Source organism: Balaenoptera ricei, chromosome 5, assembly GCF_028023285.1.
Source record: "Balaenoptera ricei isolate mBalRic1 chromosome 5, mBalRic1.hap2, whole genome shotgun sequence".
Lineage (NCBI taxonomy): Eukaryota > Metazoa > Chordata > Mammalia > Artiodactyla > Balaenopteridae > Balaenoptera > Balaenoptera ricei.
In genome coordinates this window covers 52,102,482-52,117,027 of record NC_082643.1, presented here as the reverse complement: position 1 = coordinate 52,117,027, position 14,546 = coordinate 52,102,482, and the positions used below count along the sequence as shown (strand labels likewise).

The window sequence follows — 14,546 nt, the reverse complement described above, 5'->3', positions numbered from 1 at the left end:
AAGGAATAACGAGAGCAAAGGAAGAAAGGAATGATAATTTGTAGCTATTTATGAAAATAGCTGTTGACCTAGCCTAGTGTTTCTACAGCATAGAGTACATTGGATAGAAGTATGGCGGGAAAAGGACATGCTTCATGTATAGAGACACGTTTTGGAAAACTAAAATATTACCTTCTAAATCACAGCATTCTTATCTTTTCTTTGTTATATGCCATGAGAAGATTCGTGATATACACTAGCTGGATTTTGTGTGTGTGTGATGCCTTCAAGCTTATCTGGACTTTTCTTCAAGTAAAAGAATATTATTCCTTTGCTTTTCCTATTATTAAAAAATATTGCATTATACTAATACACTTAAAATAAGGTAAATGTAAATTCTACAAACCATATTTCAAGAAGGCAATATAAATTGTGCAAAAGTAATGCTTAATTAAGATTTAGGAAACATCTACTGATTTCGTTTATGTAGAAGCATATACGAGCAAACTTGTAAAGGCAATACATCTAACTAGCATGTGATTGATAAGGTCAGAGTATGCATTAAAGAAGTATTGTCTATGCTAACTTTGTACTAAAAGAGTTATCTGGGAAAAGTTCATTGTTCTTATTCACATGGTGAAACACTAAACCAGTAGGTCAATTCATGAAACCATTCACCTGTAATATTGTGGGTGTGAGAACATTCTTAAATAAAACTTGATGAAAATTCTCTGCCATTTTCTTTGAGTATATTCACTGAATAAGAAGTCTTCATTCATACCTTAGAACAGGACTATGTGTATTTGCTCAGTTAATTTTAATGTGTTTAATGATTTTTATTAGACTTGCACTGGAATGTATTATCCACATATACGTGATGCTGTTTTTATAACAGGACTATTCTAATTTAACGGATGATGTGTGCTGGACTATCTATATCCTGTATCCCCTTTGTGACCAATATCATGTATTTTAGAAGTAGTTAACTGGAATTACATGTAGTTGGATCAATCATGGGTTATAGATTTTCATTATGTAAAACTAACTGAGCTGCGTAGAGATTCATCCTACAGTGTTGGCCTCATGGTGTTCTTTCTATACACATTAGATATCATACACAGAAGTGTGTGTGTGTGTGTGTGTGTGTGTGTGTGTGTTATAGTCTACTTCATTCTAAAAATGATTTGAGGATGTTAGGGTTATATGTGTAATGCAGAAAAATCCACTGTATTCTGTTAATTAAACAAGGGAGCCATTAGACTGAGATGGCTCTAATGCCCTGGCTGCCTATGTAAGCAAACCAAAATCTAGGCTTGTAGATTTTGCCTCAAGGTTACAAAATCAAAACCCAAGGGCAACCAATCACAAACAGCCAACTAGGCTTAAAGCTATAACCAATCAATGATTTCCTTTCTTTGCTTCCACCTTTTCTCTGTAAGTCTCTCCTGTCGGTGGAAGCTTTCCTAGCTATACTTCAGGTTTGGCACTGCCCGATTAGACTCCATTTTTGCTCAAATAAACTCTTAAATTTTTAAAATGCTTCAGTTTTAACAGTTCAGTATGTTTAAAAATATGAAATTCTCAGAAAAAATAAAAAATAAAGAATCCTTTCTGTTTCCTCCATCAGCTGTTAAGAAGAAGGCTAGCTTTATCACTCCAGTTCCCGGAGGCGTGGGACCCATGACAGTGGCAATGCTTCTCAAGAACACCCTTCTGGCAGCTAAAAAAATCATTTACTAGATCACATGAAAGAATAAAGCAAACTGAAGTCATGCTACGTATCTATTTGACAAAAGGCAAAAACCTTTATATTTTACTACAAAGCTATTTCTACATTGTATTTATTTTTTCACAGATGGAATCACTGTGGATCAGATGATTCACACAATCTTATGCATTTCCTGCTAATAATTACTGAATATTTTGAGTGGATATTGAGTTTTAGGAAAAAAAACCAAAACAACTGCAATGAAAACTTTGGTAACAATTGTTTATTTTGTGATTAATATTTGTTCATAATGTTAAAACTAATACAGGGCTCATAATAAACGCATATATTTTTGACACAAATATCACAAATAGTGTGTTTTCAACAAACATTTTGTCAGACAAATAAGCTCCCTTGTAAAATGTAATTTAGGTTTTACCATAATCATGCCCAATTTTTATATATTTTACGTACTATATCATATGATGAAAAAGAGTTTATTTGCTAAAGGAAAGATAAAATATTAAAAATAAACTTTTGATCTCATATACTTCCCAAATGCATCCTACGAGGCATACTAATGAGAAATGATGCTCCATTCAAGGAAAGAAAAACATGCAAGGAAGGCAAAAAATGCAGTGCTACTTGGAAAGGTACTGATTATTTCAAGTGGTGAATTACTAATTGCCAAGTAAAAATGCAATAAGAATGTGTTAGGTTTACATGTAATTTCTTTGTTCTTCTAGAAAAATATTTGGACAATACCTTCCTTGAAGAATAATGGAAACTCCAAAACCAAACAAATATACAAAACAAAACTAAGGTTGTATTTTCCCACAAATATCAGGAAAATACAATATAGTATGAATGAGGACTTCATTAAAGAATAGAAGTTATGTTTGTTCACAAATCTAGAAATCTAATAGAAAAATATGACACAACGCGCCCAAGCTAAGCCTTAGGATATGACTAAAAATCTATTGCTTTGTTACTCACAGTTCTTCCCTCTTCTCTTATAGCATTTGGTTCTCAAAGTAGATGCCATGTTTCTAACACAATTTAAATTAGAAAAAACATGTGACTGTCGGTTGAAGGCTATTTTGAGACTACCCTGAGCATATAATTTTATTGCTTTCAGGCCCAAATCCCAGTCTGTTTATGTACCAGTAATGATTCTTACCCAATGCATGTCTTTATTAGTGTATACTCTTGATCATTTGTGTGAAAATAGACTAGATGTTTATAATTAATATTTCAACTGTATAATAAAACCAATTTGGAAAGGAATACCTGTCTTCTTTTTCTTTAAGCTATCTATAAGTTTCTTTGTTCATATTTTTGTTATCTATTTCTTCAGAGCATGCTGGGGAAATGTACAAGTTCCTCAAACATGAAAGAAAAGGTTCTATAGCCCATTCCAGACCAATCTTTGTCTAATAACCCTGATAAAAGTTTAAATTCAAAGCTCCCAAGCTAACATTTCAGAAAGACCCTCTTTTTAATATTTAAGTGCCCCAAGTTCCCAAAACAAACATAATGACCCAAAATACATTTGCATGGAAAAGGTGAAGTCTGTAATTTTGAGCTTCTTCCTCCCCCACCCCAAATGCAGGAGTTATTTTTTAGAAATATTTTTCCCCTTTGGTGAGGCTAAAATTCAGGAGTGAGCCTTTCCAGAGACCAATTAAACCACTATAAAGGAAAAATTATTCTAACATTTGTTAAAAATATAAGGACAACTTTATTCAGGACTATTGCAATGGGGTCGAGACTATCACAATAGAAGAGATTGAAAACTCCAAATATAGCTGCGACAGCAATGGATTTATAGGCAATGAAGAGAGTGAGGGGATCAGTAGATGGAAAATTACTAAGAGGAACTTGATTAGATAACAAGGCTAGAGGGATTCTTGTTAAACTAGCTTACCAGGATTCTTGTTAAAGTTAGGCCAGATATCAAGGGTGGGAGATAGGGAACTTGATCAGATATGGCAGGGACAAGGGTGCAAGGAGCAGGGCAGGGGGATTCTCCATAAACTAACTTAGCAGATTTCTTTGCTAAAACTGAGCTCAACAGGCTAAGTTGATGCCTAGTTGAGAAAAGGACTAGGAGGAGTCTAACTAAAGTTTGGTCAAGAAGGAAGCCTTTGTCAACACATAAAGGAAAAAAAGTTGGTTCATTGGTATCATGACTTTACTTGTGCATATTTGGGGTCTATAAAAGACATATGATTGTCTTGTGGAGGAGGTTTGGAGAAGTAAGTTCTCTTCTCCTACACGTATCTGTAAAAAGGACCCTGAAGAATTAATGAGGATTGAACAATAACATGAGAACATGGAGGTGAGAATGAGCTTAGCATATATATATGAAAGCAAGGGCTACAGTCAGACTGAAATGAAAAGTGTGTTGCAGAGTGGTGGAAATACAGCTGGATAACAGCAGAAATAGATTAGAGAAAGCCTGGATAAATCAGAATTTAGACTCTATTTAGTCAGTGATGAGAGTTGTAGTTAAAGCCTAGAAGACGTTATCACTGATTATCATGAGGAAGTTGTAAAGAGGAGCTTATTTTGGAGAAGAGATAATATGTTCAGTTTGACATGTTGAGTTTGAGGTGATGACATAATATATAAATAAAAGTCCTGACATAGTATCAGTCTGGTATGAGAATAATTCATGGCTAGTGATGAAAAGTTAAGATGCATCAACATGTGTTAACCACTAAATTCCTAACCTTGATTGACCACTATACACACCCTGCATCTTTCTACACTTGTTTGATAGTAACAGCTGTCTTTAATTGAGCACCTATCATGTGCTAAACGCTTTACTTTTTTGTTATTGTTGTTACTGACAATCCACATTTGATATATAAGGAAATCAATGCTTGAGGTTATTAAAAAGTCTCAGCAAAGGCCAAATGGATAGCAAAGGTAGAACTGGAATTCAAAGAAAGGTCTGTTAGGATGACGTGAGCCAGAACCCACTCTCTTTTCATTCTATCACTCTACCTCCCCTCAGTGCCCACCTCCCCTGCCACCTAGAATTCTTTCTCTTATCACTATATGTCTAAATTCTATTTGCTAATTAAGATTCACTTCAAACGAAACTCATCCATGAGAAATGCTGTGAGAGTTTGACCAAGTCCCACCGCTGAACTCTTATACACATTTATGTACACATTCATGGCAGTCATCCGTCTCTACCCAGCACTGTAGTTATGTATGTACTTTCCTTAGCCCCCTCTAGTTCTTTGAGGTCAGAGTCCATGCAGGATTTTTCTATTTGTCTTACAAACATTACATGTTACAGGCATAAAATGGTTTATGAATGGATGAATGGCAACTGAATTCCTGAGAATTACAGAATAAGTTTAGAGAGAGATAAGCAATGGGCTGATGACCATTTCCTGCCAATGTCCAGCAAAAAATTTTGGCTGTTAGTGAAAGAGCAAGAAAGAAAAAGGGGGCTTCCCTGGTGGCGCAGTGGTTAAGAATCCGCCTGCCAATGCAGGGGACACGGGTTCAAGCCCTGGTCCGGGAAGATCCCATGTGCGGCAGAGCAGCTAACCCTGTGCGTCACAACTACTGAGCCTGCACTCTAGAGCCCATGAGCCACAACTACTGAAGCCCACGTGCCACAACTACTGAAGCCCACGCGCCCTAGAGCCCATGCTCCGTAACAAGAGAAGCCACCGCAATGAGAAGCCTGCGCACAAGGAAGAGTAGCCCCTGCTCGCTGCAACTAGAGAAAGCCTGTGCATAGCAACAAAGACCCAATGTAGCCAAAAATAAAATAAATTAATTAAATAAATAAGTTTAAAAAAAAAGAAAGAAAGAATAAAAAAGGAAGGAAAAGAGAGGAGAGATGAAGAAAGGAAAGGAGGGGAAAGAAAGGGAAAGTAGGAGAAGGGAAGGAAAAAATAAACTTAATGGCAAGGGAAGGGAAGGGAAGAGAAGACACTTCCAGAGATGCTTATGACTAGGGAGAGATGAATAAACTAAAAAGACAAAAAATGGTCAGAGGGAAAAATGATAATGGGGTGCTGCAGCTCTTAGCCTTCTTTCTCACTCTAACATGTATCAAGAATGAATACAAATATCCGTGAGGCCATGTTACAGTACCCACCTCTCCCATTCTTCAGGATTGCGGAAGGACTCCCTGATGAGAGGATTGAAGATGTGAAGATAGGAGATTTTCCTATAGAGAGTGTAAGTGGGATTCATCATGATGAGTCCCAGAGGAAAAGAAACATATGGGATGACTTGGAGCTATTTTCTTAAGCTCAAGTGGTAGATGAGTTTCTATATTATATGGCTTAATTCACCAGAGTGGAGAAACATCTAGAGAGACAGTGGTCCACTTCTCTCAGCCCAAACATGTGTAAAAGCCATAATTCGTTTGTTTAGATTCTTATGGTAAGGTAATTTACTTAAATCTTGATCTTAGGAGACAATCTGAATTTCTCTAAGGTCAGTATACTGACTCCTACCAGAGGACACAGCTGGGGAACTGGAGAGGGCGTATGATCTGGAATCTGAACATGGGCTCAAGTCCTGACTCTAGGGTGTGTCCTTTGGCAAGTCACTTAATTCTTTTGAGTCTTCATTCTTTATTTGTCATATGGGAATAAGAATAAGGCCTGTTGTTTATTTCTTTATTCACTCAAGACAGATTGATTGAGTATACTCTACACTATATATTAGGCACTGGATTTGTTGGGGCCGGGATTACTGAAGACAGAATTGAGATATGTGTGAAAACCTTCTGCAAAATGCAAAGCACTGTCAAGTGCCAGTTAACAGTTACTATAAAGATGGTTGTGGTACTATGTCCCAGTCTTAGAAATAAATATATTTAACATTAGACCTAGCATCTTCCTCCTGAAACTGCAATTGGTTGTGGTTTATTTAATCCTTTGTAAATGATTTTTCCTTAAATTCTTACCAGTGATACAGAGATGATTATTTGACTTATAATTCAAATACGATTTGCTTGGGAAAAACTGTATCCAGAACTTGTCTTAATAATAAATAGTTTTTTAAAACTCCACGAAAGTAGGAATATGAACTGTAGGCACATGTAAAGCAAGCCAAGTATACTCTTTTAACTTTAAAAGGATGACTCTGTGGCAAGCGATTGCCCAAGGTATAATGAGTTCAACAAGCTCATTCTTGTGTGATTTCTAAAGCCAAATTCATATTTGAATAGTGAAAGGGATCCTTTCCGGTAAACTGAATTTGCTGGGTGGACGTAATGCAAATGACAACCTATCTTGACTTAAACAGGTTTTTAAGGTACAGAAAATATGAGCAACTGAAATTCCTGGTAGAAAGGTGAAATACCTCAGCAAAACATATTTATAAATTGTTTATAATAATTTGGGGCAAGTGAAAAATTTATGGAAGTTCCTATAGTCACAAAAAGTAATAGCAATAATTACATATTTGGGCCTTAAAAGTGGTACTCTAATAATCATAAGTAGATTAATAGTAAGAAAAATTTGAATGTTGTATTAAACTAAAAGCTTTCTATTCATTAGATGTACCAAACATAAATATTTTAAATATTTTAATTTTACCTTAATGGAGATGACATTATTATTATTATTACTATTATTATTATCATCATCATCATCATTATTTTAGTGCTTTACTAGAGCCTAATCATTGGAGCACATACTTAAGAACTGTAGTTCCTAAAACTCGGTAGCCTATTCCATTTACTCAGAAAAATAAATGGCAGAATGACATAAATGTAAATCTTATGCTCTTAAAAACAATTATTTTTACAGAAATTGAAATAGTAAAACTAAGTAGCAAAAACCAAAATGGAATATTAAACCTTTATTTTTACACACATTTAATTGTTCTCTCCTGCCCATAAATTACAAAATATCTTGATTTGCAGTGGAACCCAATCTGTACTGAAAAGTAGTGTAACTGACTGCAGCTTCAGAGATATTTCTTTTATGAACAGGTTAAGATGTTTCCTAGTTTGGAAATATCAAAACTCCCCTTTCTTGGAATCTTTTATAGGTCACTATCGACTTTGGAGCTGGGATAATTCTGTTCACACCAAGGGGGCTTTTCCTGAATTCAGATTCTTTTTTGTTGTTTTAAGTATGTTTACAGACACTATTATGCCCACAGGTAACAGGAAACCAGTGTTTCAAAAGAAAATTTGATCACACTGCTAGATAACACAGGTATCCTAAACAAGTATACGAACGCCTCAAGGCTTCAAGCTGCTGCCAGAAAGACATATTTTTTTGATTGGTAAGAACTGCCAGATGACGCTTCATGAAATATAAATGCAAGAAAGCCTCCGAGAGCTCAATAAAAACCTTCCACCCGTCATTGTAGGAGGATAAGAGCAAGATACTGTTAACAAGTGCAGGAAATGGCTTTCGGAGTTTCAGTATCAGTCTATTTCTTATTCAATGGTATGTCATTTCTTTTTGTCGTGTTAATTTTGTGTCATTGTAAAATGTGAATAGGATTTATGTGAATTAGTGAGGAGTTGGCTTTTAGCAGTTATTCTTCATGACAAAGATCCAAGCAAGGAATTTGTGAATTAATTTAGTTTCTTATGTAATGTATGTTCCTCTTTTAACATATTTTGACACCTCTTTTTCTGAGATCTTTATATTGTTTGTTCTATACAATTGAAGAGTAGTTGATACATATGATATGATAGCGTCCTTGTGACTGAATGAGTTTATAAAATGTATTTCTTTCCTCTTAATAATTAATGTGTTTCTACTTTCTCTAACTATAATGTAGTGAGTGGAATTGATATGCATGAGAAACTATCAGGAAACTGCCCTTGTCAGGTTATGGATTTCAAATGTAAATGAATTAAAAATAGAACAGATGTGGGACTAGATAGAACAACTTTTGATCTGTTGCTTGTATGTAGAAGGAGGTTCACCTGCTAAAGATGCCTTCCCTCCCCCCCCACCCCCTTTCACACAGCTGTGACAGCATTGACTGAAGACGCAGCCAGGACTGTAACACCCCCAGTCACAACCCAGCAAAGTAACTGGACCGTTAACAAAACAGAAGGTATTTTCTTCACACTTTTGTATTTCAAGTGACTTTTTTTTTTTTAATGTTTGAGAGAAATTTGGATTGTGATAAAAGCAACACTGGAAATTTTTAAATATATATTTTATTATTAGACAATCTTTTATCAGGATGCTGTTAAATGGAAGTGACAGGTAAATGTGTCAGCAGAGAATTGTCTTTTTAAAAGGAGGAAGTGAAGCAAATGAGAAAAAGTTGTTTTCAGTTATGTCCTGGATGTGAAACATGCCACACTTTCTGCTTGATTCCTGCTGGGTTCCCAATAACCCATGTGCTTCCAGAGGCAGTCTGTCCCTATTTTGGCATTCTTGATGAGTGACTTTATATTTTGATCTGTGATTGTGAGCTTTGCAGCCAAATAAATTTATGGCTACCAGATGAAGCCTTAATCCACTTTCCCCCATCTTTGGAAAGATCTTTTTTCTTGTCTTTGGGGGCTTTTATTGTTGCTTTAGTATATGCTATACCTCCCAACCACTTGTATCCAATTTTTGTTGTTGATGGTGATGATATATTTTATTATTGTTATTAAAATAGCTTCTGGCCACTGTTGAGCATCAGCATTTTTCCAAACTCTTTGAACTCTTAGAGGTGAACTTGGGAAACTTGTTACCTGCCAAGACCTGTGTATCAGGTGGTTGTGATTCTCACACAAATCACATGCCACCCCCTGATGTGAAGATGGGCTTCGTGACTTAGGACCAAAGAAACACCATATCTTGCTCTCAGAGGCAGGCAAGTAAAAGAAGATCAAGTTAAATATTTTGTTTCTGAATATGAAAGATAGTAACAGTTAAGTATTCTTCATTTCACCAATAATTTTAAATTTAAAAAATTTGCTTAAAATAGTTTGCTCATTTGAGTTTTTGAATATATATCAATTTGCAAATTAAAATTAGTGTGGCTTTTAGAATAACTTTTAGCCAAATTCTTCATGTCTTTTGAGCCTTTAAACAAAGAGAAAACATCTTTGTTGAGAGAGAATACTGTAGAGAATTAAAGAAGTACAGTTTCCTCTCAGTGACATAACAGTGTGCCCATCACCACCTGTTTTCTTCCCTAATAGTGAACCGCAAGGCAAATTCTCCAAGTTACAGGTAATAATTATGGACAAAAGGGATTGAATATATCACTTCAGTAGTTTTTCTTTGCTTTCTTGATGGGTGAATTTCAGTTCCCTGCTTTTCATTTAACTTAAAAATCTGAATCCAGTATCTCAGGAAAGTTTCATGAAGTTATAACTAATATTCTTCTCCTTAGAGGAAAGATGAGTCTCTAGTATATTCTTTCTTTGTAAATGTCTTCTCTCAATTCTCACATTTTCTAGTAAGTCCTGGTTCAGGCTTGGTTAATTGAACTTATTTAATCTTGAAGTAGGAAGAACCTAGCACAGTTTATAATGAGAAATTCCCACTGCCTTAGAATTAATTATCAAGATGAGAAATTAGATTTACTATACCACATTTAACAAAATGAATATGAATTTTAAGGTAATGTTGTGTGTTCTCAACCAAAATGAAGTTCTATAACAGTATCTTGTTGGTGACTTAGTACCTAAAGATTTAGTATTTTCAATATAAATAAGTATGCCTTTTTAGATCTTTTTCTCCTGAAAACAAATAAGTATGATTCTCTTAATCTACTTAGCAAGGTGAATATAATATAACATGATAACTAAGGTTGAGGAGATATGTTTATTCATAATAGTGACAAAAATAAAATGCCACTAATTCTTCTTGTGAAGAATTTAAGAATCAGTAATTAAAGTGTACTAAAAAGGACTCATTTACGCTGTTTTGTCATTCCCACTGCATAAACCTCAAGGACAGTATAGGTATATGTCTTTAGTACATCAAGGAATGAAGGATGAGCATCCTGAAATCTATGTATTTTGCCACAGTACAGCTTCCCAAAGGGAAGTTTCCAATAAAGAGGCTTCTGGACACTTGACCACAAAGGTTTCGCCAAGTGTTGTCATTTGCATAGTGTTAAAGCTAGAAATCAGAACCCAGGTTTTCTAATTCCAACTCCATGGCTTTTCCCACAATATCATAATGCCTCTTAACTGAGTAAATTTTCTAATTAACATCTGAAGGTATTGTCTTAGCTATGTTAAGCCATAAGTTGTTTCTGGCTTCACCTATAGGTCATAACAATACCTCTTCTGAAATCAGTTAGGGAAAACAATCCCTTTTCCATTAGCTACTTAAGGTAGTCTGCATAAGAAGAAGGGGGGATTCTCATCTCACTCTTCTCTGGGGAATGAAAAGAAATCAAGTTCATTATCTCCCACCCATAAATCCAAATCTTCCTGAGTGCTACTTCTCAGGTGTAAAGGGGACAATGAAAAAAATTGTATTATTTCATTTGTATCCAGGCATATATTTGGGAAGCCTTGCTCAGGACAGCATGCTAAGACTAGAATCAATGCTGCCACCTTTTGGCAAACTTGTATCTCTATCTTATCACATAGTTTCCAAAGAATGGAATGATCATCAATCCACCTCCAGCCCCTAATTCATTAATATGTCTTAGATGATATTAACCCAAGCTTTGTAAATATAACCTGTCAAAGGAATCAATCAATAGTTCAAATGACAGAGCACTCAAAGAATATTCTTAAAATTAAAGGTCTTTTTGTATATGTGTTACAAATCTACCGTGGAAGTGTGACCCACCTCATCTGTTAATACTGTTATCTCCTTTTTCTAGCTGGTTACACAGAAGGACCCATAGTGTTGAGGCTCTCACATCCTTGCCTGGAGGACCACAATAGTTACTGCATCAATGGTGTTTGTGCATTCCACCATGAGCTGGAGAAAGCCATCTGCAGGTAATTGCAAAGAACTTCCCAAGCCCTAGAGATGGGAGAAGGAGAATGTATGCCTCCTTTCACATGGTGTTTCACAACATTTCCACACGCCTCCATCTTATCTAGTAAAAAAGGTACATGATCTGAACGTGATTCACCAATTCTCTTTGTATTTGAATAGCTAAGGAGTCTTTTTCTAACCTACCTAGTTCTCATTACTCAAAAATATGGTTCCTAGATTAGCAGCATCTGTATAACCTGGGAGCTTGTTGAAAATGAAGAAGCTCACACCGTACTTCAAAACTACTGAATCCAAATCAACTTTTAACAACATGCAAAGATGTTTCCAAGTTTTTACGGATAGATTATAGGATAAAATGAAACAGACTATGGCAAAAACACTTCAGGAATATAAAGTTCTAGATCAACTGAGATACCATTTTTATGATCATTGATTTGCTCAGCATCCTCCTATGAAAGAGTAGGTTAACAATTTTCTAGATCAACTCATGCAAGGGTCCTACCTTTCCCTCCTACCAATGAGGGAATTTGCATTAATACGGGGTCTTAATCAAATGATTATTGTAAAATACATGGCTTCTTCAATACATTTAATAGATTGGCTTTCATTTGGTATTGGCCTCTTTAATTTAAATCACTTTTTATTAAATTTTTTTCATTCTTCGAAATTTGTCATTTGTGTTTCTATCATAATGAGTTTTAAAATTATACATTCTTTTCTTTTTTTAAAGGTGTTTTACTGGTTATACTGGAGAAAGGTGTGAGCACTTGACCTTAACTTCATATGCTGTGGATTCTTATGAAAAATACATTGCAATTGGGATTGGCGTTGGATTATTATTAAGTGCTTTTCTTGTTATTTTTTACTGCTACCTAAGAAAGAGGTATGAAAAAAAACAAATTATGAAGTCACTAGATACTCATTCATTTGACAAATTTTCACTAAGCCCCTACAATGTACCAGGCACTGACATATATAATTTTTTAGTGAAAATATGGCTGTAAATCTGGCAAGTTCCTGCATATTTGTTTTGATGTCTTTTCTCATAAACCCAGACAAGAGGTAAAAATTTACCCACAGTTGCAATAGGATAGTTCCAAATTACAGTTTCCCTTCATCCCCAACTCTGTCTGCCTACATCAAAGTTATAAATGTGTAGGACAGTCGGCCCACAAGGGTAAAGATTAATGTGTTTTGTGCACAATTATATGAAGTGTCAAATACCATGTCTGGCACACCATAGACGCTCAGTAAACATTTGTTGAATGGACAAATCAAAATATGAGTATTAAATGAATGAAAATGTGTGATAAATGTGGGCCATTTTCTTCCCAGACATTAGCTGAGGGTATATTCAGGAGATACTGTCTACTGCTAAAAGCTAAACAAGATAAATTTGATCCACTAAGTATAAATTACTCATGCATTAATTATTAATCATTATTTCTGGCTTTTCCACACTGGTAATTTTTCCTTTAATCCATGTATAGGGAAAAGTCAAGAAATAATGTGATATACATTAAAGAAAATGTATAAATACATTTCCCTTGCTGTACTCTATTAACTAAGTTGTCATTTTTAAAATGACCAAAAATTACTGTACAACATTAAAAAAAATTGTTTGCTTAGTAATTGCATCTTAGAGAGAATAAAATCTGTTATATCAATTGTGGATCAATTGATATAAAATCTGTTATATCAGTTGCCTAAGAGACTAAGAAAGAAAATAAAAAAGGAAGTAAGACCTTTTAATATTAACAAGACAGCTGTCTGGGATCAGGTTCCCTAGAAGCTGAACCTGAGATAGAGATTTCCTGACTGAGTGATGACTGGTCGCGAGAATGCTCAAAGGTGAAATCTGTAATGAAGTAGGAAAGCTAGAACAGAGGAAGAAGGTAAGCAAAGATGTAGTTTAGCTGAAATCTATCCTCAACCTGACTCCAAAGGGAGACCTAGAACATGACTGGCATCGCTGCCCCATCCCAAGAAGGTGAGGGATCTTGGTTGTAGTACCCAGCGTCATCAGGCATGGGTGTCAGAGTGCTCCTGGCAGGGTAAGGGGCAGGGGCTTGGAATCTCCTAGGAATCTTCAGGCAAAGTCCTCTCTTGGCTGAGGACAATCTTCTAGAGAAGGATGGTGCTATGAGCCTTATTAACACCCACAACTGCTGGGGGATGGGTATACCAGTGGGTAAAGAGGATATGGGTGGGATACCAAGAGCAACTGCTACACCAGAGCATTTATATAATCCTCAATAAGCTGTACAAACAGGAGTCAAATTCATATGAAAAACAATACTCTGTTTTAGGTGTCTAAAATTGAAATCACCTTACAACGTCTGTTCCGGAGGAAGACCACTATGAGGCCTTTGGAAGAAATTTTCATGAGTCATTGGTGAAAATCAGTGGGCCCAAAACTGAAATTTTCAAGTGAAACAACACAACTTCCTAAGCTGACTAGAAAGTTGGAATCATGATGAAACAAGGGAATAAATTTCAACATTGGTCCTTAGACTTTGCTATTTTTAAAGTGCCATGGGAGCCAAGGGAACAAGGTACAGTGACAGAAGTCAAGTTCACAGTTCTACTCTGGGTTTGTTGCTGCTGTGTGATTATTGTTCTCACTGCAGAGAGACTGAGTTTTATGCTTCTGACTATGTCAGATGTGAATTTTCATGGGAATAATTATCAACCTTGCAGCCAGCCAAAGCAATGCCAAGCTTGGATTCTTCACTATGCTTGCTACCAGGATTCTGGACCACTGCTCTACGGACCAAATCCCAAACATGATGCTTTCATGGTGTCTAAAAGAATGTGCTATTCAGATGAGATTACTATTATGGCACCTCCAGTGAACCAAACTTATGATTGAAGTCTAAGCTAGAGAAAAGAAATGGAATGTCCAAGGCAAACATAATCATACCCAACTTGCGACA

The 14,546-nt window shown here is 35.7% G+C and overlaps 2 protein-coding genes across 8 annotated transcripts in view; both read left to right on the top strand.

The window, feature by feature from the left end:
* MTHFD2L (methylenetetrahydrofolate dehydrogenase (NADP+ dependent) 2 like) overlaps positions 1–8,011 on the top strand; it is a 148,271-nt gene extending 140,260 nt beyond the window's left edge. For 5 of the 7 annotated variants that reach the window (XM_059924037.1, XM_059924034.1, XM_059924038.1 and 2 more), the window contains one exon: positions 1,607–2,918. In XM_059924037.1, coding sequence (XP_059780020.1) covers positions 1,607–1,719 — 113 coding nt within the window. In that variant the 3' untranslated portion in view covers positions 1,720–2,918. Of the gene's footprint in view, positions 1–1,606; positions 2,919–7,840 lie in introns of those variants that run through there. The other 2 variants (XR_009503443.1, XR_009503442.1) reach the window with 2 other exon arrangements.
* A 79-nt stretch (positions 8,012–8,090) lies between these two features.
* Positions 8,091–13,980, top strand: EPGN (epithelial mitogen). Its single transcript, XM_059924033.1, has 5 exons — positions 8,091–8,133; positions 8,666–8,755; positions 11,489–11,609; positions 12,341–12,493; positions 13,920–13,980. Exons 1-5 carry the CDS (start codon positions 8,091–8,093, stop codon positions 13,972–13,974), a joined length of 462 nt encoding a protein of 153 aa, XP_059780016.1. The 3' UTR covers positions 13,975–13,980.
* Positions 13,981–14,546: the final 566 nt, after the last annotated feature.